This window comes from Sylvia atricapilla, chromosome 15 (assembly GCF_009819655.1).
Source record: "Sylvia atricapilla isolate bSylAtr1 chromosome 15, bSylAtr1.pri, whole genome shotgun sequence".
Classification (NCBI taxonomy): Eukaryota; Metazoa; Chordata; class Aves; order Passeriformes; family Sylviidae; genus Sylvia; species Sylvia atricapilla.
In genome coordinates this window covers 8,299,089-8,325,474 of record NC_089154.1, presented here as the reverse complement: position 1 = coordinate 8,325,474, position 26,386 = coordinate 8,299,089, and the positions used below count along the sequence as shown (strand labels likewise).

Genomic DNA, 26,386 nt, shown 5'->3' with positions numbered 1-26,386 from the left:
GCACCTTCTCCCCACCCAGGCAGACCCCAGGGTGCAGTGGGACCCCTCGTTAGAGGACAGCAGGGAGCTCTAGGAACAGAGCAGTCCTGCATTTACAGGCCAGGGCAAAGTCAATCACGTTATTTGCTGTTGGGATTAACAGGTAGGAGAAGCTGATCTTGGAAAGGAGTGGACTTAACTATCAGGCAGCAGGCAGCACCGAGCTGCTGTCATCGGGCACTTCTAACGAGGTGGGCTGGAGTTTAAAGATTCACATTTTCTGATGGACAGTGCAATTCTCCATAGTGTGAGGCAATTGAGCAATTGCTGTTAGGTGATCTGGCAAGGAAAAGAGAAGGGGCACCTGAATATGGCACTGGAGAGGTGCAGTGTGGAGGAGGTGATCCAGGCTTAATGTGCATTGTCCAGGGAAGGGAACGGAGCTGGGGAAGGGGTTGGAGCACAATTCTGGTAAGAACGAGCTGAGAGAGCTGAGGGGGCTCCAGGAGGCTCAGCCTGGAGAAAAGGAGGCTCAGGGGGGACCTTCTGTCTCTGCACAACTCCCTGACAGGAGGGGACAGCCTGGAGGGGTCAGGCTCTGCTCCCAGGGAACAGGGACAGGACAAAGGGAAATGGCCTCAAGCTGTGCCAGGGGAGAGTCAGGTTGGATACAGGGGAAATTTCTTCATTCAAAGGATGGTCAGGGCCTGGCACAGCAGCCCAGGACAGTGGTGGAGTCCTCACCCCTGAAGGGATTTAAAAGCTCTGTAGATTGGCACCTGGGGATGTGGGTTAGTGGTGGCCTTGGCAGTGCTGGGGAAATGGTTGGACTCAGTGATCCCAGAGGGCTTTTCCAGCCTTAGCAGTGCCATGACGCTATGATTTACAGCCAGAGTGCCCTTAGATGAACATCCTGGAAAGAGTGGGCTGTATGAACACTGTTTCACATTGGTGGCCTCACTTGCATTGTCTGGGCACAGAGCATCAGCAAGCCCAGGTGATTTGTCATCTTCTGAAGGCCTGGCCTGAGAATCTCAGAAGCTTTGAACCATTGCCTTGGACCTGCTGCAGCCTTTTGCCTGCCCCTCCCAGCTCTGCTCCATCCTGGCATGCACAGGATGAGGTCTGCTCCCAGATATGAGCCTGTGGGATGCAGCTGAGCACACCCTGTGGGCAGGAGCACCAAGCCTGGCACTGGGCTCACTGGGGACAGGGACCTTCTGTGAGTTGTTTGGAGGGAGGAAGCATTTTTTCTGTCCTCCCACAAAGGGAACAAGGCTATGAAGGTGTGGGAACCCTTGCTTCAGTGATAGGAACACGAGAGCCTGAGTGAGATGCCTTAGGGCTGGACCCTGCTGGTAAAGGCCCCGAGGAGAACTCTCTCAGCCTGATTTACCATGGCAGCAGCAAGGTACAGCCTCTGAAGATCCAGCCTGGAATAGGTCAAGCATGAGTCAGGCCTGGCAGCCTGGGTGAGTGTATCTGGGCCAGGGCATTGTAGGTCACTGGGCTCCAGAGCAGCAGCAGGTGATGCAAAATGATCCCACGGCACTGTGGGCTCTTCCCACCTGGTCAGCAATCTCCTGAGAGGTCCCACACCCGGGCAACTGTCATGGCTGGTGATATGATGTTGCAAAGATTCCAAAATAATGCGGTTTATCCTCATGAGTTTGTACTGAAGGATAGGTGCTTCTGATACGGCTTCTGTGAGAAAATTACTGTGAGTGGCTGATTTCTGGGGATTTGCCTTTCTTTTTTTACAAGCCAGAAGAAGGTAAGTGAGACTCAGGCCCTGGGGACTACCTGAGCACCCCTGACATGCTGTCTCTCTGAGCCAGTGGGGTTTCTCAGCATTTACTGTCACTGGGACACGTGCTGTGCTGTGTCATTCCCCTCATTCTTGCAGCAGGATTTAGTGGACAGGGACTGGGAGAAGTCCCTTGTTTTGCCTGGCTTCAAGGAGGAGGCCTGGTAGTGAGGGAAATGAGGGCAGGGAATGACTGCATGAGCAGAGAGGGTGGCACACAGGCCAAAGAGCTGATGTCAAGGCACTGAGGGCCATGGGAATCTTCCCCCAGCTTGGCTGGGCTTTGATGCAGGGGCATCAAAGCCCAGCCAAGGGGTGGCCAGGGGCACTGGTGGAGCCCAAAAGACTGTGCTGGCAGAACACAAGCTGCTGCCCTGTGAGGTGATGATGTGTCTGGGTTGATTCCCAGCAGGATCCAGAGCCCTGGCCCTTCCAGCAGTAGTGTCCTGTCCTGTCCTGTCCTGTCCTCCCCTCCCCTGTTTTGGACCTCTCTGTGTTTCCTGTCCTCCCTGCCCACTCCCTGCCCTCCTGGGCCCAGAGGCAGTGTGGGGTGGTTGACTGCTCCACAGCCCTAATGCAATCCAGCACCTTAATCTAGAGCTCTGGCATTGCTGCCTGCCCTTACCAGAGTAAACTGTATCTGCACTTCAGGAAAATACAAAAAATAAAAATAAAAAAATCTTCCATGCTGTCTCTAGAATGGGCTTTAACAAGGATTCCACATCAATACCCAGGCACCCTGCTCCCCACCCTCCGCCACCATTGTTCTTTCCAAGGCGCTCCTCTCACTTTGATGATGATCACTGGCAGAGTTTCAAAACGATGTATTATAAAATCTTTAAAAAAAAAAAAAAAAAGAAATCCAGTTGCCATAACGTAATGCAGATTTTTGTCACCGCTCCACGGCTTCTGCTTTCAATTTCCAGTGAGGGGGAGAGACTCGGTCGCAGTCAGATGGAGACCAGCTCGCATCCCCGCTCCATGGGCCCCCAGGCAAAATCCCTGGAATTTGTTCCTTACTGTTTGAAGGCAGAGATGAGGGAGGAGAGTGCAGAGAAGAGAGGGGGGAAGAAAAGAAGGTGCCAGTCCCCAAGGAAGATGGGCACAAACCCAAACTGTGCCCCAGGTGGATGCACATCTCTGGAGCTCACACTTGAGCAGGGATGGGAAAATTCTCAGAGAAGCAGTTTTTCATGGAGAGACTGGGATTACTATCCTGCAAGGTTTTGAGCAGTGATGCAAGGTGTCAGCCTGGCTTGAGGCTCCTGCTGTCTGTCCATCCTGCCTTGAAAAGTGTCTGATGAGGGGCTGAGCTTCGGTCCCACTGAGCACCTGCTGCTGGGAGCAGCCGAGCATCAGCCCAGTGGTGTCCTCCAGGAACTGGAACATTCTCACTGCAGGCTGTGAAGGCTGCAGGCAGGGGGAACACAGTGACACTGCTGCCCACAAAAACCCCTGTCCTGTGCTGGATGCAAGGGCTGAGAGAGGCCCAGCCTGTTCCCATTGCTGCTGTGCCTTGCTGCAGGAGGTGAGAGAGACCAAGCCAATCTCTGCCAGGTAAAACTCCAGCTCCAACATTAACTCTTTGTCATCTATCCCATGGACTGTCATCCTGCCCAGAGCTACTGCCACAAGCCAAGCAGGCTCAGGGATCAATGCAAAAGGCCACCAGGGTACTCCAGCATATGGCACCATGGCATTCATTGTCAGTTTATCCTCCATCTCCTGTCTCAAAAAACGGTTTTGCAGCTGCAGAGGTTTGGGAGACTGCTGGAATAGTATTCCCAAGCATAAAAAGACCTGGGACACTTCCAGAAGAGCAGTGACAGCAGGGCCATAGCCCATAGGCTGCAGCCTCCCCCCCAGGTGGGCTTTCCCCAGGCTTGCAGCCCAAGCTGCCACATGTTGCCACTGCCATGGTGGGAGGGATGGAATGCAGCTCTCTAAGCAAGGCATGCCTCAAATTTTTGGAGAAAAGGAGCTGTTTCTGAATATTTGAGAACTTTCCAGCATTCCTATCACAGTGCTGTGAGAGCAGGGCTCACTCTAGACCAGGCAGCCAGCAGCAGCCCTTGTCACAGAGCAAAGGGACAGGGTACACCCTGCAGCTCAGGTGCACCCTCTGCCATACCCAGAGTGGATTTGGGTCCAGTGCATCAGGAGCTTCTTGGGCTGCAAAGGTTCCCCAGGCACCAAAAGCAATGTGGCCCCTCTGTGACTCCTCTTTTGCTAGTGGCACGGTGCTCCTGAGCAGGCTGTGCCTGGTGAAGGGGAAACACCCTGAAGCTTAAGAGTGTCCTGAGGAACCCTCACATCTCGTCAAGCAGGGAGATGTCACTTCTCCGGCCTCCAGAACAGACTCCACTGGACTTCCAGATTCCCAAATGGGGGCTGCATCCAGTAACTGGGAACTCAACCAGACTGGGAAGAATGGGAGCTCTACTCTTGGAGAACATCCATTTGCAGAGGCTTCTGCTTTGGAAGAGTTCACTATCTTCCACTTAGAAACAGTAACTCGACCTGTAGCATGTGAATGTGGGTACAAGTCATCTCCAAGTCCAACATCTTTATCTGTGGAAGCCTTCCACAAATTGTACTGGGGACAACATCACAGGTGGGTCTTGGTGCTTATGAACAGCTTCAGCATAGGAACACTTGTGCACCCTGTGATGGATTAAGCTGTGGATAGCACGTAAGTATCAAAAAACATTTGAAAACATAATGTAATCCTTCCACCCATTGCAAGTGCCAAGCAAGACCTGAATGGAGCTATCAGTGCTCCTTGTGGGCCAGGAGTGTCCCTAACTGTGATCCCCTATAGCTGTCACCTCTGGGGCTGACATCTCCAAATGGTTGTTACCTGGAAGGTCAGTCTGCACTCCTGTTTACTGGGTTTGTACCAAGGACCACAGAAAACCATCCAGCATGGCCACAGCTGCTCTTCTCCCTGATCTGTGCTCCTATGTCCCCCAGTCCTCTGCTCCAGCTTGCCCTGTCCCCAGTGCTGATCTCATGGAGGGGGTGAGAGGTGACTCAGTGGGAAGGATCAGCTGCACAGTGCTGCCTCTTAGAGCTGTCCTCATGTCTGATCCTAAAAGGGAGCATTTTTCAGAGAGTTATGAGCCTGTGCAAACAGGGCTTTATAAGGCAGCATCACTAATATGGAGCATAACCTCCCTACCCACAAACATCCTGATAGCCTTTCTGGTGTGAGTTTGGCTTTGTAAGCCAAGCCAATCTGATCAGGAAAATCCTGGGGAGAAAACAAACAAGGAGCCCCGGGAGGAGGCTGGAAGTCGCTTTCCAGAGTCAGAGCAGATGTTGTTTAGTAGACAGTGATGCCACAGATGTGCCTTGGCTGGCTGATCTGCAAGGGCTCAGCAGCCTGGCCACTAGGCAGAGGGGGTTTGTCCCCACAATCCTGCCTGCCCCAGCTCTGTTACAGCCCCTCTTCCCTCTGCAGTCACTGGCACAGGCTTTGGGACTATCAAGGAGATGGGGGAGCCCCCTGTGCCACCCTTAGTCACCCCTCCTTCCTCCTCACCGGGCCATAGGATGGCATTTCAGGGTCAGTTGCTTCTGTCCCAGTGCTGGTGCCAAAGGGAAAACCCTTTTTCCCATCTTGGCAATGCCCTGCTCCTCCTAGCCACAATGTCTGCAGCTCCATGCAGGGGGCAGAGGCTGAAGCCCCAGGGAAAGGACTCCTTTTTAAAAAAAATTTATTTTCCTTCCATTTCTCAGTACCACCACAGCCGTGTCCATCCCATCCTGTCCCCCCCCCCAATAATGAGCTGTTGTCTTGTGCAGCATTGAGAGCTAAGTAAGCATGAAAAATTGGAACAATAAAGAAGTAGTTCTGGGACAGCAAAGCCCCTTGTTTGACAAGGCTAATTCCACACCCCCCAGCCTCATTTTCTTTCAGCCACCTTCCCCCTCCTTGCTCCTCCTTTATTAAATGAACTGGCTTTTATTGGGGTGGAAACTGGGTTTCCTTTTCCCCTCTTGCCTCCCCCTCTGTTCACATGTAATTTGGAGAGTTAATCTCCTCAGGCAGGAAATGTTGTTTCTTTCACTCTTTCTCTCCGGCAATTTCCATTTGGCTCTTTTAATTGGGGCCCAGACCAAGGAAACGGCCACACCACAGAGCCTGAGCAGGAAGAGGGCTGGTTCCCCTGAGGGGCCCTGAGCATCCCCTCCCAGTGCCCCAGCTCGAATGAGCCCCTTTGGCAGATGCACCCTTTGGCCAGGGATGGGAGTGCCCAGCTCACCTTGGCCATCTGGACACCCTGGCTGGACTGGGGAAAATTGGGCTGGAGATGTTGGTTGGCATTTCCACATCTTCTCTAAATTTCTCTCCCTGCTTTAGGTCAAGTTACTCAAAGATTTCAAGATGTAACATCACCCAGGACCCTCTCCCCCAGCTCTCCACAGTACAGAGGCTGATGATATTTGCCATGGAATCCCTTTGAAAGACATGACATTGTAAAAACTCATGGAAATTCTCCAGATTTTTCTTGACGCTTTCCTGCCAGCTTTTTCTGAAGAAAATAATTCAGTTTTAATGAAAAATAGAGAGGAGGAGACCTATGTTTGCCCCCACAGCCCTCTCTCTGTCTCAACCCTTTGGCTGAAGGAGATTTACCATCGGTGAAGGTGTGGGGCATGTGGCCCAGTGTGGGCATTGTCTTGGCTGGTGAATCCAACCCAAGGTACAGGAAACAGAGATGGATGGTGCTGTGAGCCCTGATGGTTCCACACTCCTCAGGTCACGGAGTGAGACAGTCATCACAGAGCCCTGGAAAGGTTTGTGTTGGAAGGGCCTTAGAGACTATGTCTTTTCAACCCTCTGCCAAGGGCAGGGACACCTTCCACTATCCCAGGTTGCTCCAAGCACTGTCCAACCTGGCCTTGGACACGTCCAGGAACAAGGACTTATTTCAGAAAGGAGAAGTGAAATTGCCTCTGCCCACCTTTACTCTGCTCTAGGAAGGGTTTTCCCTGTGACTTTCCAGTAGATTCCTGGGGTATTCTATTAAAAAGGCTCAACATGGTCTTGCCCTGCCTTCAAGTGAAGCACAGATTGCAAAGTCACCAGCAGCCTCAAGGTGCTGGGAAGCACGAGGAGGTTTGTGATGGGAGCAGCTGCTGGGGCCCTGCCTGCTGCTCAGAGCAGAGTCCTGTTCCCACCATGTCTTAGGATGGCGAAGAGCACTAGGAACAAATCTTTGTGCCTTCTGCACCAGCCTGTGGCTGCTTCCAGCTCCTCTGGAGACCCAGGGCCAGGGAGATGGAGCATGGCTGCTTCCAAGCAAGGCTGAGAAGCTGTGGAGATTTCAGTCTCCTCCTAACCACAGTTTGGCCTGAATATTCCCAGGTCTCTGGCAGCAAAAAGCTTTTGGATTGCTGTCTGGCACTGTCCATCACTCCCAATGATTCATGCTGGCAGGCTCATTTTTGTTGGATACCCCCATCCCTCCACAGGAAATCTCTGGGATGGACCGGGGCTGCCCATTCATCACCTGCCACCAGCCACGGCACTCAGCCCAATGCTGGTGGCACCAGTGTCCTGCAGCAGCAGGGACACAGAAAAGGCTGCCCAGAGTCCTTGGCTCCAGGCAGTGCCTGGGAAGAAGCAGCTCAGTGGGCAGCACTCAGCTGAGTGCAACAGTGCAACCCCACTGCACCTTGCCTTGGGAATGGGCTGGGGGCCACGGGGCGCCCAAGGAGAACCAGGGGCTTCTGGGCGTGCCATGCATGGCAGAGATGGAAAACGTGGCTGGGGTTTGGGAACACTGAGCCAGCTTCTTGGCGTGAATTGCTCTGTCCTAGACAGAGCAAAGTTCTGCTGGTCCATAGTGGGTGAGCATCCAGCTTCTGGAGTGGGAAGTCAGGTGGCTGAGGACAAGGGTATCTGGAATGGGGCTGTCCTCACTCAAATGTGAATTCAGACATGTTCATACCCAGGGTATGTGAACCCTCCAGGAACTGGAGGGAGGGAAGGAGGCTGGCACTGCAGGCAGATGTCACTACCTGCTATTTCCCCTCTCACCTTGAGGACAGTCTTAGTGCAATGAGGACCTGAGTCTCCAGGAAGCTCAGGTCCCACAAGAACCCCAAAGGGACAGACTTTTGGAAGAGTTTTTTAAGCATGATGAGAAATCTTGCTCCTCTCCATGCCCCATGCCTCTTCATGGACACCCAGGAACAGTGCCCAGCTTTGCCTAGTGCTGTGCCTGGGTCATGGCTCAGCAGTCCAGCCTTGGGGCTGGGTGGGAAGTTGGCCTTGGAGAGACAGGATGGTTTGTGCATGTATCCTCCCTGCAGGAACACTCATGGGATTCCCTGCTCACGTGCTCAGGAGTGCTGCATTTCGCCTCATGGACATTGATGTCATCTGGGCAGACGTGGTTCTTTTTATCCAAAGCAAATTAAATCCCAACAACATCCCTTTGGGCTGGGAGCCAAAATTCCTGGCTTCTCTTGCAGGGAACCCTCAACCCTTTGCCTCCAGGTGAGAGGTCTGGTGCCAGGCTGAGGCCAGGCTGCGAGGAGCAGGGAAAGGCAGCGTGCCCTGCTCAGAGCCCCCTGTGCCGGGCAGGGTGAGGAGCAGCCTCCCCAGGCTGTTGCAGTATCCCACGGGGATGAACCTTGTATTTTGGGATCCAGTCACGAGCAGGTGGCTGAGTCCTTCAGGCCTGTCCCCGGCTGCCTCGGGAGGTGGTTTGTGACTCAAGGCTTGGACCGTGACAGGTGACAGGGGGCTGACAGGCACAGCACCGGGACAGGGACAGAGCAGCTATCCAGGGAAGCACGGGGGGGACACGGTGCTGCTGTGCGAGGCCTTTGATACCGCCCGTCCGTGGTAGGGAAGGGAAACAGGGCTGCAAAAAGCCTTGGCAGAGGTTGTCACGGAGCCGGTGATGGGAGGCAGCCGCGGGCCGAGGCAGCTGCGGCAGCGCCCGTGGCTGGGCATCCCGGAGGGCAGCCAGGAGAGGGTTAACCCTGCCCCGGCTCCTCGCTCCTGCAGAAGATGCTGCCACGCTCCCGAGCTCACCGCCTGCCGCCTTCCCCTCCCTCCCCGCTGCCCCTCGGAGCTCTGAATAGGGAATTAGCTTTGCCTGCGTTTAGACCTCTTAATTAGCTATTATTTTTGCTGGGCTGGGGAAGAGGAGGGGCAGAGGAGACCCCCGGCCCCCAGCCGAGCCCTGGTCCCGCTGCTGGAGCAGCACAAAGGGGCTCAGCGGGCAGAGCCATCGGAGGGCGCTGGGGACGCCAGGACCTGTCAAAGCTTGTTTCCCACCTTCCAGAGCCAACCTTTTCTGTCCCGGCCAGGAGACAGCCTGCCTTAATTGGGCTGAAAATCTAATCATTTGTACCTCCGGGCCTGGGAAGGGGGCAGGGGCGGGTGAGGGAGGAGGGACGAGGGGGAAGCATGTAATGGGGAAAGGCAGGACGGGGACGAGGGAGAAGAGGGGCGAGCAGAGCCCTAGAAACGGCTGTGGAGGAGGTGAGCAGACAGAAAGTTTAGGTTTTTAAGAAGTGAATTAAAAGTTACTCCTTTAAAAAGGGAAAAAATTAAAAGCGAGCAACTAAAGAGTGAAGGGGAAAGCAACAGCACAAAAAGCGTTAGCTGCTTTTCCTGACCTCCATCTGGTCTGATCAGCAGCCGAGGCCTCTGTAATCCTCACCCATCCCAGCAGCATCCAGAGGCTGAGATGTCCCTGAGCCATGGGTGTTTATGCTGCCATCCCAACACTGCTTTCTTACTATGGCTGTGGCACTGCTCCCTTGTCCCTGGGGTGCTGCAGACTCACCTCTCCCGCCTCAAAATACCATGGGTGAGCCTTGCTCCAAAGAGCAGAGCAGGGAACCCAGGAATGGCCGTGCATCTTCGGCCATCACTCCCTGTCAGGGCTCACTGGTGGCTCCAGCTGCCATGCTCTTGCTTCCCCCCAGCCAAAGCTTTCCCAAAGTCCAGGCTAGCTGTGCTGCCTCTGGGCAGGGAATAGGGTCGGGAGGTGCCAGCCAATGTGCTGAGCTGTGTTCAGCTCACTCCCGAAGGTTTACCCACCCACCTGGCATGTACAAGCCCTGGGGACCTGCCAGGATGGGATATGGTCTCAGCCAGGCATTGGCAGAGCACGAGGATTGGTTCTGCACCAGCAGCACCCCAAGGCTGCTGGTAAGATGCCTGCAGAGACAGAGATTTTGTTTCTGGGATTTGGGAAGAGCACATACCCAGCAGTTCCAGTTTCAGTGCGGCAGGCAGGGATTTGACTTGGTGTTTGTCTATCCCAAGAGCTCCCCAGAGTGTAAGGGCAGGACAACCCCAAAGGGTTTTATGGGCTTATGGATTTATCAGGGCACAGAGGGCCAGGAACTGCTCACTTTACAATGGCAGCAGCATCATCATCATCATCTCTGGGTGACTGTGTGCAACAGGAGGGGTTTGAACCCTGGTTTCAGAGGTTTGGGTGAGGCAGCTCTGAGGCAATGCAGGAGAACACACAGATGGGAGCAGGCAGAGTGCCAGGACCCCCAAGACTGCCACTGTCATCCTTTGCACAGGGAGAGCAGCAGTGTGGGCCGGGTCAGCCAAGGTAGCTCAGTCCCAGCCAGCGACGGTGACAAATTGCAGGCAGATAGAGGCAGATCTGCCCTTGTGATACCCTTCCATTTTCCAGCAATTGATGCCTTAGCAACTTCCTGAGCCAGGAGTGGTATGCGTGTAACAGCCACCACGAGCCAGCCCTTGGTGAATTTGTCTAATCTCATTTCAAAGCCGTGTGTATTTTTAGCCCACGTGGCAATCCTGTGGCCATGAGCTCCACAATTTAATTACACATTGCGTAGGATAGTAATGCCCTTGGTCTGTGTGAAACCCAGTGCCGGCTCCTTTCATTCATAACTTCTCCCTGTAACCTCAGCTTCCTGATTCCACTGGAAATTAGTCAGCAAAATGCTGGGACTCCTGTGACTGGCACCCTTTGAGTTGGAGGAGCCTTTGGAGGCAGGCAGCCAGGGCTGGCCTTGGTGGTTATGGTGGTAACAAGGGGAGTTCCAGAATCACAGAATCTCCCGAGTCTGAAGGGACCCACAGGGATCACTGAGTCCAGCCCCTGGCCCTGCACAGACACCCCAACAATCCCACCCTGTGCATCCCTCAGAGCATTGTCCAAACACCCCTGGAGCTCTGGCAGCCTCGGGGCTGTGCCCATTCCCTGGGAAGCCTGGGCAGTGCCAGCACCCTCTGAGGGAAGAACCTTTTCCTGAGATCCAGCCTAAACCTCCCCTGACACAACTTCATTCCAATCCTTTGGGAATGGCATGAAGCTTCCTTCAAGTTGAAAGTGAACAGGATGCTTGTGCCCAGTGTGGGTGGAAGGTCTTGGAGGGTCTGGGCAGGGTGACACTCCTTGCCAGCCTGCTGCAGCAGGGAGCGGATGTGGGAGACCTCAATGGGGCCTAGGAGTGTGAAATCAAGAGTTTTGTGGGCACTGAGGTCAGCTTGTGTCACCAGCTGGAGATGAGAAGCTTGGGACAAGGAGTCAGTGGGCATGTGACACTGGAGTGACGCCTTGAGGCAAAGCAGGACCACAGAAAGAAGACAGGCTGTGGCTGGGCTGGAGCTGAGCAGAGCTGTAGCAGCAAAACCTGGAGTATCTGCTGCCATGTTTCCCTGGAGTGGGGCTGCCTGGAAGAGGGCAGCAATGTGTGCCCTCAGGGCTTGTTCTGCCATTGCTGACAGTCTGGTCCAGGCAATTGCTTTGGGACCTCCAGACAGTGCATGTGTTCATATGAGATCAATTGTTGAGAGCTGAGTACCAGAGAAGCTGTGGCTGCCCCATCCCTGGAAGTGTTCATCAGGTTGGATGGGGCTTGGAGCAGCCTGGGACAGTGGAAGGTTCCTTTCAACCCAAGCCAGTCTGGGTTGGAAGTGATTCTGTGATTAGCACAGATGTAAACACCCCTCTTTAACATCACTGCTGGTGTATCTAACTGTAGTCTCCCATGAGGCAAGGGGACATGCCAACATTCAAACAGCACTGCTGCGATAACCAGTGTCCAAATCTTCTCAGCTAAGCTGAAGAGTTACAAAACAAGACACAGAAGGCGACGAGCTACAGAATAAGATACTTAATTTTAGTAGATTGTCCCGTTCAACACAGCCACAAAGCCTGGCTCCAGGCAAGTCCAGCACGGCCAGTCTCTAGCCAGGTCCAGTCAGTGCTCCTGGCATGGGAACAAACATGAGGTTTATGTTGTCTCTTACTTGTGCTACTATTGCTTCTGGCTTGGTGCAGGAGTCAAGAGTGCAAGAGCACAGCAGGAACCCTGGTGGTGAGCAGGAGAGGATGGGATGAGGACTGTGGATGTCTGAAGGCACTGAGAAGCAGGACTGTAAGTTTGACTTGGTTAATTGAAGTTGGCTTGAATAACAAGGAATGTCCTTCGGTGCAGAACGTCAATAAATGACTCCTCACTGGGAAAAAACTGCCAATCCCCTGCTGTGACCTGGAGCAGCTTCGGGTCTGGGCTGTGTATCAGCACGGAGGGAAAGGCAGGATGTGCTCCTGCAGCAAGTGCTGCCTTCCTCACTCTTCTCCAGTAAGGAACTCACATCCTCTCTGTCTGCATCACCCTGCCTACCAAGCCGCCAGATGCTACATGCTGCAATGGGTCACCTTTCCTACCCCTTCCTCACCTCCATCTCCAAATCATATTCCTGTAGGGGGCTAGATACTGGAGCAGGAAAAGTCTTGACAGTGCTGAATCAAAAAAAAATTTAGAGGAACATTATATTGCTTTTTTTTGGTTTTGTTAAATGCAGGTTCAGGCAATTAAGACTTGTCCTGAATTTAGATCACATTAAGGAGAGTTTCCTCTGTTCCTGACCAGTTAGGGAAGCAGAGCTGGGGAGTCCATGCAGATGCGAAGGGAAAGCCCAGTTTCAAAGCTGCAGGTGTTGTTGTCCCTTCCCAGTTCACATCCAGCCTCTTGCAACCAGTGCTTGTGTCCCCTCTGCTATGGCACTGTCCTGGCCCCCATGGCATCCTGCAGTGACTGGCTCCATGTGCAGGGGCTGCACAAGAGTCACTCCCTCTCCTTGCTGAAACAGGGGGTGCAGAGGAAGCCCTGCCTACCAAGGAACTCGCCAGGAACCAGCCAGTGCTGGGCCTTCTCCCCTCCTCTGGGCACCCTCAGGAGGCACTGCTCTCTCTGCCTGACAGTGTCTGTCCCCAGACAAGACCCCGGGCTCAGAGGGCTCTGAAGGAGATGTTTTGTGAAACACTCACTGTTTCTCCTGGGAGACCCCACAGCCCACGGCGGGCCCATTCAGGGCAGTATGAACACACTGGATTTCTCTGGGTGGGAAGGAACTGAAGAGCCCATTCTCACACTGAAGCAGACATTTCACAGCTCTCTCCAGCCTGATGTTGTTCCTTCTCATGTTATTCCCTCCCTCTGCTCCTTCTTTGCTGATGCCCTCTGAAATGTCCATCGGGACAAAGACCGCGTCAAAAATCCACAAGCTTCTGGATGCGAATCAGCATCTTTTGCAACCATTTGCCTGGACTGAGGGGGAGCGAGGTGTCACCCAGCAGATCCATGCACCCACCAAGGGCTGGAGCCAGGCTCAGCTCCACTGCTCCTGCAATTGAACTCCTTTGCCGCCAACTTTCCAGCCGGAGCGAATGACTGACAGAGACTGATGGTGTCTCTGCCTGTGTGTAATCTTAGAGCCGCCTGGATTTGGGAAATCTCTTTCATTGCTTTAAAAAAAAAAAAAAATAAGCAAGCGACTAGACTGAAGGGTCCCGATTAACTGGGAAAATCTGGGCTAAAATGCAAATGCCTTCTCAGGTTCTGGCCCTGCGAGCCACGCCAGCTGTCCCAGGGGAGGATGGCAAAGCCCAGCTCAGGCAGCAGCACCCCAGGCACAGCCCAAGCCCTGAGCACTGCTGTGTCAACAGGTCCTGAATGCAGAGCTGGAGTTCTTGTCTGAAGAAGTCTTGGCATGAGAAGCCCTTGTTGGGCACTGGGATGTGCTGCTGGTCCTGCAGGCCCCTGCTGCCTGCTCTGGCCGTGCTCTGGGATGCTCCTTCCCCCTGCTTCACAACAGCTGCTCCTCTCCAGGCTCTCCGCGCTCCTCAGGCTCCATGGGACAGCTAGAACCAGTCAGAGATGACGTTATTACATCGAATTGTTATTCACAGGCAGACTTTCTCAAACAGGAATTTAGGGAGGATTTGGCACCCACCCCCTGGCTGTGCCACATCCCTGAGTCACCTGGCTCCGTGTTTATTTCCCTACATCTCCACAGCATCTCACGGACAAGTGTGCTGGTTAAGCCATGACAACAAGTAAAGCTGGAGCTGAATCAAGAGAAAACAAATAGAGTGGCAGAACACAGCTGAGAAGAGATTGCATGGGTGCAACATAAACTCCCCCAGGGATTTGACCAAAGCCCAAGGAAAGCTGGAAAGCTGTCGTTCCCACAGATTTTGAAGCAGGTAGCAGGACTTCCAGCCTGCACACAGGAAAATTGGGATACTGCTCTGTGTCTTGAGTTAGAATGATCTTTGTCAAACGTATAACCTTGTCTCCTATAGCTGAAATAAAACTGAATTTTCAGACTGAAGGAAAAAATTCCAGACGAACCATCTGCAACAGGCAAAATTCCTGTTCCTTGTCTGGGAACAAGGCTGTGGGAGAAAACAAAAGGTAGGAGGTTACTCAGAGCTGGTGTGACTACCAGCCCTCTCAGCTGCAGGGGATGTTTCGAGTTGGTACCAGTTTCCCTCCTTAGACTGTGAAAGGAGTGAAGAGAAATCTCTTCCATGAGGAGAATCTCCTGAACACCAGCAGCCCTGCTCTGCCCCTCCTGGCTTCGGGATGGGCTTTGTTGAGGGATGAGGTGGCTCAGTGCTAATCACTCTCAGGGGCACAGCTAACTTCCCTGAGATTTAAACAGAATTTTCCCTTCAGCTGCGAGTGTGGAGTCGACTCTGCCGGCATTGTGGAGCAGAATGAATGGATCAGAGGGAGACATGACTGGATATCAGAGAAAGGTCCTTCAGCCAGAGGGTGCTGGCACTGCCCAGGCTCCCAGAGAATGGTCCCAGCCCCGAGGCTGCCAGAGCTCCAGGAGTGTTTGGACAATGCTCCAGGGATGCCCAGGGTGGGATTGTTGGGTGTCTGTGCAGGGCAAGGGTTGGACTCAGTGATCCCTGTGAGTCTCTTCCCATTCAGGAGATTCCATGATTCTATGAAAAGTGACCTCCTCAGGGACAGCATGAGGCCACATGCTGACACAGGATCCTGTTTTCCATCCTGTGTCAGCTCATGCCTCCTGCTGCTTTCCATTAGCTTCTCCTGGACAGAGACCCGTGTCACTACAGTGAGAAATGTCCCTCCTGGAGCTACGTGAAAGAGGACGAAGCAAACCCATGTACCCCAGAAATGACCTTTGTCCCTTGTACAGGAGAGGCACCAGGATTTGCAGTACTAACCCTGAACACACTCTCCTAGGATTGCTCTGGCCCCCAGAGACTTTGGTTTAGTGGGCACTGGGCCCAGCTCCTCAAAGTCACTGAGGTTCCCTGACACCTGGTGATTTAAGCTGTCAGACCCTCCTAGCCCTTCCCTCCTCAGATACTTTGATGATGGAGGGGAGCAGTGTTGGAAGGAGGAGACGCCTCTCCTTGAGAGAATCTCTGGGATGTAGCTTCCCAAAGCTGGTGAATAAGTTGGAGTGGCTCTGTAGGAAAGACCCAGCAAAGGCGCTTGTGTGTGAGCTTGGAGCAAGAGGCTCTTAGACCCCCACAGTGTCCCAGAGCAAGTCACCTGGCAAGGCAGTCCCACAGGCAGCATGGTTATGGGAGCACCTCTCTACCTCTTGAGGCCACCCATCAGGGCAATATTTGAAGAAGAAAAAAAAACAAAGAAGCTCAAAAATTCCTTAAAGGTTAAAAAAAATCTTGAACGGGAAAAAAATTATGTAAAAATTTGTCCACACACATTTCCCTTCAGTGCAACTCCCAAGACACAGCCCCTTTGCCAGGGGGAGACAGAATGTGCTTAGGGTGCCAGACTGGGGAGCAGATGCAGCTGCAGAGGCAGATGAAGCATGGCACGTCACCCAGGTGCCATGGAACCTCAGCACACCCCAGGGAGCAGTGCTCTAGGTGGTGCAAGGGCAGTAGGGCTGAGTGCAGGTGAAACCTCTGGATGTTCCCTGTGTGTCCTGTCCTTGCTGTCAGCTGAGCTGGAGCATCCTGAGGTCCCTCCAGCACGCATCAGTCACAGCCCTGCTCCCATCCCACACTGGTCACAGCCACAGCCTGGTGTCCTTGGGAGCATCCTTGCTGGTGCTCCTTCGGCCTCAGGCTGGCTGGGATGGGATCCCTGTGGTGGGACATGGGCCTGCACCCAGGAGGGTGAGGAGCAGTGGTTTGGAGAAGGGATCCTGTTTGAGGACAGGTGGAACCAACCTGCCAGAGCCCTCCAGGAGGGAGAGCTTCAGCCAGCACCGAGGACAGGTGAGAAGAGGCAGCAGAAATAAAGTGCTGTGTCCTTCAGCAGCATTTGCTGAGAGATGGCTGTTTGGATGGGAAGTGGGATGGGGGTGGGCTGTAGCTGGATCTTTGGTACAGCTGCTGTTGGAGGAGAGTCTTTATAGACTCCCATTTGTGTTGGGCAATGGCTGAATGTGCTGTGCAGGGCTGTGGCTTGTCAGTGGACCTGGATGTGCCAGGTTAATGGTTGAAGTCAATTATCTCAGAGTTTTTTTCCAACTTTAATGATTCTGTGATTGTATGCCCTGTTTATCTGCCTGGCAAGAGTTCCCAACACTGGCCACCAGGTCTTTCTGTATTCCAGAGTGGCAAAAGGCTTGTCCGAGCAGACAGCAAGGGGTCACAAACTTTCCAAAGCTTGGTGTCGCCAGGTTGGCCTGGGGCTGGTCATCTGTCTTTGGTTTACACACATTCTCCCTGGGCCATGTCTCAGGCGTCCCTGAACCAGAGTGCTCCTCAGCAGAGCCACCTTTAGTGGCAGGCTATGTCCCCAAGGCTTGGTCCAGCCCTTTATTCAGGACATTTTCAAAAAATAGCTGCCCTGAGCAGTTCTCTCTGCCCTGAACTGGTGTTGACAGCAACTGCCACGTACAATGTGACGTGGCGGCATTGCTCTGTGTCAACACATGTGGTGACAGATGTATGCCAATCGGGTAGAAACCTCAGAGCTCCACGTTGTTGTTTTTTAATGCTGGCAGATGTCCAGGGATCATTCCTGGTCTGCACTGAGCAATGTTCCTCCAGGTCCCCTGGGAGAGGAGAGCTCACCCTGAGGAGTTTTACAGGGATCCATCCTGATATCTCAGCTTTTCCCAAGCCTCCAGGATGTGTGGTGGATGCTCTGGGCTGAGGAGGGGTCAGGAAGATCAAAGTGCTGCACCAGGGACTTTCCTTCTGCAGATTCCCTTGTTGGAGGGTGAGATCTCCTTTCCACAAGCACTGGACCACAACAACTGATGTGTGCAAATATTCACAGTGCAAATCACAGCAAACCTGCTGATGGCTGCAGGGAAACTACCTCCTGCCTCCTGCCTGCCACGCTGTGTGCAGACACCAGCCTGGTCAGTATGGCCCAGTGGCTGATGAGTGCTGGAATCACTAGGAAGGGGTTGAGAGCAACCAAACCTTTAGCTCAGAGCAGCCTTCTCCACCACCTTGGGCACCACCTCTCCCGGCTGTCCAGGTTATAGGCCACAGTAAATTGGAAGTAGCCAACTCCAAGTTCTAAGAGAGGAGAGAGGAAACCACTACCTTGGACTTCTTCCCACGGAACGGTGATAGGGCAGGTTTTTAGAAACATTTATAACATCAGGCACTACTAAAAATGTGCCAGAAATTTGGCTCACTCTTAATTGGAACTGGTAGAGTACTTTTAGAAGTCTCAGGTATGGTAGATGCAGGTGTTGCAGCCAGGAAAGAGAGCAGAAATCACAGTGGGAATGCTGAAGGACCAGCTCAAAGCAGCTGAAGGGAAATGGAAGGTACAGCTCCACCGAAAACAGGAAGACACCGGACCTGGTGTATGGCAAGAAATAAGTTTGGAGACAAGTGATAGAATCATAGATTCCTTTGGATAGAATAAGCCCCCTAAGGTAATCGAGTCCAACAATTACCCCAGCACTGCCAAGGCCACCACTAAACCATGTCCCCAAGTGCCACATCCATGTGTCTTTTGGACAGTTCCAGGGACAGTGACACTGGAAAGGGATGAGGCAGAGAAGGATGGGGCACAAAATCATGATGCCAAGAGGAAGAAAGTCACAAGGAGCTTGAAAAACAGAAAAATGTGTCATGATAAGGGCAAAAAAAGATGCCAGGAAGCTCAGAATAGCAAGACCGCCCTAACCTGATATAGAGAAAATGTATTTCTGAGGGTTAGAATTGGGGTTAATCCCCTAACCTCCAAGTAATCTCCTCCTTGGAGCTTCAGGGGTGATTTTTTTTTTCCTCATCAGCATTTTGAAACATCTGAACTCAGCACGGGGTGAGTGCTGACCTCCCAAGCACGGCTGAAAGGTTCCACTGGGACACTGCTATCTTGACTTTCAGAGGACACCTTTGCCAGACGTTCCTTCCTGGTCCCCCTGGGGAAGGGCAGCACTGGGTAGTGAGGAGCAGGGAGGTGCTGGGGCTGGTGGCCCAAGGCTGAGGAGCAGACAGTGGCGGTGAACAGGGCACGTCCAAGACCCACATAGATTTTAGCAGAAGGTGACTGGGGCCACCTTCTTGTCATTCTATATCTCATCCTATCTCATTCTCCTGAAGAGAAACATGTGAGCTGATCAGTAACTTCATTAAAACCATGATTATTGAACTACTTACATAAATTAAACTTCAGCAGCTCTGTGATGAACATGAGGGACGCTCTTCAGGTGTCTGTGTGTCCATGTCTCATTCATCCGACTCTTATGATGATATTTTTTTTCCCCCTGGGAGAATTTGGCCAATAATTAAAGACACATTGCTCAGAGGTGCCAAGTGACCGCCAGCCCCAGTGGCAGTGTGGCCTTTGCTGTCCCTGTCATCTTCACCAGGATTTGGGGCCAGCCAGCTGCTCTCAGGCCCTGAGTGTGTCCTGCTCAGAGCAGACAGCAGGAGCCAGCCAGCCCCTGAGCTGCTGCCGAGGCTGCCCGTGGAGCCCTGCCAGCCACTTGCCGTGGCAGACTTTGAGAACTGCTCCTTTAGACTCACTGATGAGAGCAGGGTAACGTATTTCTACTGGAAAATAAACATATCTCTAATGAAAACCTGGTGCGCCATCCAGGTGGTGTTTTTTGGGTTTTTTTGGTTCTTTAAGTGAAAATTAGGGCTTTTGTCAGACCCAAGCCTTTCCTCATATTTGCCATGCCAGCCCATCACTATAATTTCTCAAGCATAAAGAGATCCTGAAAAACTTAAGCACACAGAAAGCAGCATGAAAAATACAACCAAAAGAGACAAAATATATTTCACTGGATGTCATGTTCTCCTCTTCTATTTTCCTATTCTCTTTTCTTCTTTCTCTTTTTCAATTCTCTTCAACTCTCTCCTCTCAGTCTCATCTTCCCAACTGTGAGCTTCCTATGCTGCTCTTGGCAATAGACTTTTCCAAGGCTTCTGTTCCTACAGCTGATGGAATAGGAACGACTTTGTAACAGTTTCACTTGGTGTCTTTACATCTGGCTTTGAGTTCAATTAGTGCTGTCCAACACAAGATAAAACACTTTGTCAGATGAAAACCTTTATTGATAAGAGACTATTCCTGATGCTTTGCTGCTACTTGAAGTTTACCTGCTTACAGCCTTCCAGTGAAAACATGAACTAAAAATGCCCTTTTACTTGGTCTCTAAATTTTCCAGGTCTTCCTTAGCTGGCAAAAGGATGCTAGATAAGGAAAAGAAGCAAAAATAAGCAGCTGGTAATCATTTTAACCTTTCAGAAAGTGCCCTCAACATCACATCTTTCTTCTTACATAGAGTTATTTTGATAAGGCTTTTCTGTACAGGATATGTACACTTTCCAACTTGAAATCCTTAAATTAAGGGCTAGACTGGGACTTGGGCTGTATGCCCACAGCGAGCAGTAAGAGGGAATGTGTATCTGAATGCACAGCACAACGGGAAGGGAAGGGAAGGGAAGGGAAGGGAAGGGAAGGGAAGGGAAGGGAAGGGAAGGGAAGGGAAGGGAAGGGAAGGGAAGGGAAGGGAAGGGAAGGGAAGGGAAGGGAAGGGAAGGGAAGGGAAGGGAAGGGAAGGGAAGGGAAGGGAAGGGAAGGGAAGGGAAGGGAAGGGAAGGGAAGGGAAGGGAAGGGAAGGGAAGGGAAGGGAAGGGAAGGGAAGGGAGAAGGAGCCTTTGGCTCTCATGGTTGATCTTGCAGACAGAAGAAGACTTAAATTTCCTACCTAGGGTCTAGTCTTCATTTCCCTCTTTCCCCCTTGAGAACTTCAGAAGAAAACCAAGTGAAATGCTTCACAGTGGCTAGTACAAGAGCAGGGCAGTTAGCCCACTGCAGTCTTCCAAGCCCCCTGCAAATATTGGTGTCTATCTCCTCACTTACCCTGGGACATGCCAAGCACCATTCTCTTGGCTCCAGAAGGGGAAATCTTCTCCAGCCCTGGAGAGCCTCTCCTCTCCCACGAGGCACTGTCGAAGCAAGGTGAGGGTGGCCAGAGCAAAGACATCTTCTCCTGGGGCGGGATGATTAAGAAGTATGTTTATAACGTCCAGGAGACAACTGAAGGAGTTAAGCCACTTGAGTGGTTTGGGATCCTTCAGGATGAAAAATGCTCTATACATGTCAGATTTTATTATTGCAATTACAGGCAGATGTTAATCACCCCACCAGGGTTTACTCAGGCAGCAGTGCCAACAGCAGTACATCTTGCTGAGTAATTGCCCCCTTCCTGACTCTTGGGTGTCTCTGCCCCGAGCTGCTTCTCATTCCTGTGTTTGCTTTAGTTCTGACACCGCTGAGAGCGCTGCATTTTCCCACCCAGCAGCGAGTGATGGCAGAACACATCTTGCACATTCAGGTTGCATTCGCTTCAAGCACTGCACGTGCATCGGGGTCAGAAAACAGATAAGGAGAGCATTTTAAGGATAATATTCAGCCTCAGGTGATAGCAATACCAATCTCTTTTGCAAATTGTTGAGAGCTAATGCTGGAAAAGTTGGGAAATGGTACAGTTTCATGAGTCTAATTGTAGAGTATGTGTGAGCCAAATGAATGAGGAAAAGCTCCAAGTTCAGCAAACCAAGCAGAGACCATGAAAGCAGAAATACAGAGTGAGGGAAGAAAGGCTAGATACATTTAAACCCCTGAAGAGAATAAATTACCAAGATGCACTCGGATCAGCTCCTGCCCTGGCACAGCACCTCTGTCTCCCCAAAGTCCAGCAGATGCTATAACTCTATGCAGACTCAGGGCTGGACGTCCAGCCTCTCTGTTTTGGGGGGATTTGTTTTTGTTTCCTGTCGGAACCCAACATCTGGCATTTCTGGGATGATGAAGAGACAGAAGCTGGGGGAGATGCTCTGTTACTTAGTCTAGTAAGTGAAGCCAGCTCTGTACAACCCCCAGCATGTGCCAGAGGGATGCTCTGGGCTGACCTGTCACTGCAGCCCCTCACTTTGCTAGGTTAGAAGAATACTGCAGTGAGAAACTGGCCCCACCATCCACCTCAGTCCCTCTGCACCCTGTCTTGGCTCCAGTGGGTAACTGGTTATCTCATGGCTTTGGGAGAGAGTGACTGGCATGGGCAGGAATGTTCTTACACACTGTCAGCCTGGAGGAACCAGCTGTGTGTCCAATTTCTGGATATGGTTCAAGGGTGAGCTCAGTACTCAGCAATGTGGAGGTAAAGGAGGTGAGGAGGGTTTGGGGTTTCGCACTGTTGACACACACCAGGCTGGCAGTCTCTGAGCCTCAAAGGCTATGGGTCCAGCTCTTCTCCAAAAACTGGATGTAGCCCCACACAGCTGGGGCGGGGGGGAAGAAAGAGCCAAAGTTTTAACCTGGCTGGTTATCACACCATGCCGTACTGAGATGCAGGGATGCTTTCCTCTCGAATGAGAGTGATGCTCCTGGCAGGCTGCAGGCTCCCTTGCACAGGGCGCCGAGATGCTGATGCTGGAGCAGTTCCACCCTGGTGTGCTGTCCCAAGGGGCTCTAAGGACACGGTACCCCGTACTACCAAAGCTCTGCGTAAAGCTGGAAGGCGGTTTGATAGCGGCTGGGCTCCGGTGGAGAAGCAGCCACGGAGCAGCAAAGCAGCTGTGGCAGGCAGAGGCGGAGTGAGGGTCCGGCCACCCGGGGGTCCCTGCGGTGCCCGGGCCCGGGGCTCGTGCCGTTCCCGGTGCTCCGGGGCCACCGCCGACGGCCCCGTGCCGTGCCCGCGGCCGGGCCGAGGGCTCCCGGCGGGCCCGGGGCCGCAGGTGGGACGCGGCTCGGCTCCGGGGGGTGGGCGGCTCCGGGGGGCCGGCGGCAGGACCCGGCTGTCACTCAGCGCGCGGTGAAAGTGACAGGGGGGGCGGGCCGGCCCCGCGCCGGGCGCGTATTTAACTTGGGCGGCAGCGGCGGCGCGGCAGAGCGCGGCGGGCGGGCGGCGGCGGCAGGCGGCACATAGCGACACCGGCGACACCGAGCCGAGCCCCGCCGGGCCGGGCTGCACCGCGCCGAGCCGGCAGCTCAGGGCACGGAGCGGAGCCGCGGCTGGATGCGCTGAGCGCGGTGGGGACGATCGGAGCACCGGCGGCAGCGGCAGCGGCATGGGTCGCCGGGGCTGCTGAGCGGCGGCCGAGCCCGCCCCTGCCCGTCCCCGCCGAGGAGCCACCAAGGAACCGGGACGCGCCGCCTCGCCGGTGCCGGGGACACTCTCCGGCCCCCCAGCCCCATCACGCCGAGGATGCCCCGGGGGCCCGCGGGCCGCCCCCGCCGCTCGCCATGAGGAGGAACCCGGCCGGGCCGCGGGCGCTGCCGCCGCTGCCCGCCGCCGCCTGAGCCCCGTGCACCGGCCGTGCCCGCGCAGGGGCCGCCCGAGCGCCCCGGCGCCGTGACCCTCCTCCCGCCCCCTCGCCCGGCGCGCCCGGCTATAAAGGAGGGTTTTATTCTCGGGCTCCGGTCTCACGCCAAACCTTGTCACACCGTCTAGACGAGTTGTCGTGGGGCTCGGCCCAGCTGTCACCATGGCGATGGAGACGAGTCCGCTGTGAATTTTGGGGGGGAGCGAGCGAGCGAGAGCGGCGGCGGCGGCAGAGGAGGAGGAGGAGGAAGGCTCGGCCGCCGCCGTGCCCTGCCCTCCCCCGCGGGGGAGGCTCGGACCCCCCGGCGCTGCCGACCGCGGCTGGAGCCGGCCCGGCGGGGAGCCCCGGGAGCCAGCGGCCGCGGGCGCGGGGCGAGCCTCAGATGCGGCTGTCACACAACCCCGGCCGGGCTATTTAAAGTAACGGGCCCCGCCGGACACTGGTGTCTCTGCCTATTTATGAGCCCCCGGGAGCCGGCGGGCGCCGCCGGGCAGCGCTAGGAGCCGAGGCCGCCGGGAGCAGCGCCGGGGCCCGCCCGGAGCATGACGGCGATCCGGGCGCTGCTGCTCTGCCTCTGCCTGGGGCTGCCGGCGGGCGGGCAGCCCTTCCTGCGCCTGCGACCCTCGCCCAGCGACAACCTGCCCGTCAAGGACATCGTGGAGCACCCGGACCCCGAGTACGACCCCAAGGAGCAGGACTTGGACGAGAGGACGCTGAGGAAGAAGCTGGGCAGCCATTTCGACCCCGGCTTCATGGCCGTGGCCGTGCCGGGGCCGGCCAACGCCTCGGGCGCCGCGGCGGCGGCGGGGCGGGGGCGGGCGGCGCTGCCGGCCGAGCTGCGGCGGCTGGAGCTGGGGCCGCCCCGGGGCCCGCGCCTGCGGCTGGGCAAGAAGGCGCGGCGGAAGGTGCTGCAGTGGCTGTGGGCTCACACCCACTGCCCCGTCCTCTACGCCTGGAAGGACCTGGGGGTGCGCTTCTGGCCGCGCTACATCAAGGAGGGCAACTGCCTGGCCGAGAAGTCCTGCTCGCTGCCCGAGGGCATGTTCTGCAAGCCCGTCAAGTCGGTCACCAAGACGTTCCTGCGCTGGCACTGCCAGGGCTGGTCCAGTCAGAAGTACTGCACCTGGATCCCCGTGCAGTACCCGCTCATCTCCGAGTGCAAGTGCTCCTGCTAAGCCTCCCCGGCCCCTTGCACTGCCGCCCTCCTCCTCCGGATCACTTTAGGGGGGGAGGTTTTTCGGGTGGGTTTTTTTTTTTGGGGGGGGTGGGGTTTTTTGGGATAGTTTTGGGGGGAGATTTTTTTTTTTCCTTTCTTTTCCCGCCCCCCACAGCGAAGTGGGAGAAGATGAACTGCTTTGGGGGGGTTCTTTAATTTTTTGTATTGATTTTTTTTTTCGGTTTGTGTTTTTTTTTTGTTTTGTTTTGTTTTCGTTTTTAGGGGTTTTTTTTGTTTGTTTGTGGTTTTTTGTTTTTTGTTTTTTTGAGGGGGGTTGTTTGATTTTTGTTGTTAATTTTTTTTTTCTTGGACTTCTTTTAATGTTATTTTATTCAAAAGGGAGAAAAGCAAACCCAGGAACTGCAGGGCAGGCCAAAGGCACAGTAAAGCACTACAATCAGATGTCTATTTTTATACGTATATAGCCTTCTAACAAAAGGAAAATTAAAAAAAAAACACTTAAAAAAAAAAAAAAAGAAAAAACTACCAGCCGTGTAAATAGAGAGATTTTAAAGGAAAAGGGGGGGAAATTGCAGCTGTTTTTTTATTATTATTATAATTATTATTGTTATTATTATTATTTTAAAGACATAGGACCACATTTTAAGCCCATCCCCACAGAACCCAAGCAGAAATTTCTTGTAAAGGTGTTATTATCAAAAGGATAAAAGGAGCGAGGGGTGTAAAAAAAGAAAAACAAGAACCGCAGCATCCCTGAACGATTGTTTCTCTGTGCTGTTTTTCTTTTTTTTTTTTTTTTTTTTTTTTTTTTGTCTTCAGACCTTGTCACTGATGTTTGAACTAATTTGCCAAGCTCTCTAGGGTTGTTCGGGTTTTTTTAAGTATATAACAATTAATTAAGAATGAAATTTTAAAGAAAAGTACAAATCTATGAAAGAGTGGAATTGTTTTGTTGTGTGGGAATACATATAGTCGTGTAGAGATGTTAAAGGAAATTTTCTGTGTACAGTTTATTTATTTTTAACGTTTGTGTATAGGAAAAAAAAAAAAGCTAGAGATTATGCCAGAAACTATTGGAAATGTTTACTTGAATATTCCTTTAAAAACATATCAATGTAAATATGAGCTATCACTGATCAAAACATTTTTAGCAATAAACTCTATCTTTGAAGAAAAACCCCGTGCTGCACTCCAGCTCCCTGGAAACCAGCGGAGACTCGGATTCTTGCTCAGAGCAGGTGATGAGTAAAGGGCTTTGCCTGGGCCACGCTGGTGTAACTCACGAGATGCCCCAAAAGTCGGGATAGCTCCACCGCTTTCTGTCTCTCCGGGATCCCTCTCTGGGATTTCTTTGCGTGTATAACCTGTTGGGGAGAGAGAAAAACACCGACGGCAGAGAAATGTCTCGTAACGCATGAAAGAGCTGCGATGTCCCGGACTGGAGGTGTCATCTGAAGTCCTTGGGAGATTCCATGCTCTGCGGCTCTTGGATTCGGCTCTCCCGCTGGCAGAGGAAGCAGTCGAGGTCACTGCCCCGGCCATCAAAGCGCCTGACACAGTTTGGCAGCCCCGCGTGTGTCGGAACAAACGTGTTTGTTTTGTTTTTTTTTTCTCGGCTGCCGCTACTAGCAAAAGAGGGAAGGATGGAGACGAGCCCCGCGCCCTGTCCTCCTGCCGCGGAGCCCCGGGTGCGGCATCCCTGCCCGCGGGGGTGTGTGTGTGTCCTCCTGAGCCCTCCTGTGCCGGGCCGGGCCGACCCCGCTCCCACCGGGGCTCAGGGAGCCAGGGCAAGGCAGAAACGGGATGGCTCCACCCGGGCGGGCTCCGGCAGCCGGGCTGGGGACAAGCTCAGAACCAGAGAGTGAGGGCACCGGCAGTGCGAGCCCGCTGCCGGCGGAGATCTGTCTGTCTGTCTGTCGGTCGGTCACAGGGCTTGGAGTGCGGCCCTGACGGGCTGCCAGGCCATTCCCCTGCGTGTTCTGCCGGTGCTGGAGGGGAAGGTCTGGCCATTCCCGCTGGTCTCTGAAACGTGCCCGGCATCCCTGAGGAACAAACTGCCGCCAAAGGCCCTGGCCAGTGAGGAGATCTCTAGCCCAAGGCGGCTGTGGAGCAGCAAGGAGACCCTGCCCCCTCCAGCCTGGCATGCAGCACAGGAGAGCAGCATGACACCAAGCCCATGGGAAGGCACCAGGACTCTCCAAGGGGTCTGGCTTGTGTCCCTCCATCATCGTCTGAAGGGACTGAGGTCCAGCAAGTCCTGTGAAGCAGGCCTGCAGAGCCTGGAGGTCACAGATTGAAGCTGAAACAGGGAGAGCGAGGTTGAAATGGGGATGGTGGAGACAA

At 53.7% G+C, this 26,386-nt stretch overlaps 1 protein-coding gene across 1 annotated transcript; it reads left to right on the top strand.

The window, feature by feature from the left end:
- Positions 1–22,654: 22,654 nt before the first annotated feature.
- Positions 22,655–24,834, top strand: LOC136368054 (noggin-2-like). Its single transcript, XM_066330006.1, has 2 exons — positions 22,655–23,285; positions 23,340–24,834. Exon 2 carries the CDS (start codon positions 23,409–23,411, stop codon positions 24,039–24,041), a length of 633 nt encoding a protein of 210 aa, XP_066186103.1. The 5' UTR covers positions 22,655–23,285; positions 23,340–23,408; the 3' UTR covers positions 24,042–24,834.
- The last annotated feature ends 1,552 nt before the right edge of the window (positions 24,835–26,386 follow it).

Coding starts and splice junctions, on each gene's coding strand:
- LOC136368054 (XM_066330006.1), top strand. CDS start 23,409: ATGACGGCGATCCGGGCGCTGCTGCTCTGCCTCTGCCTGGGGCTGCCG.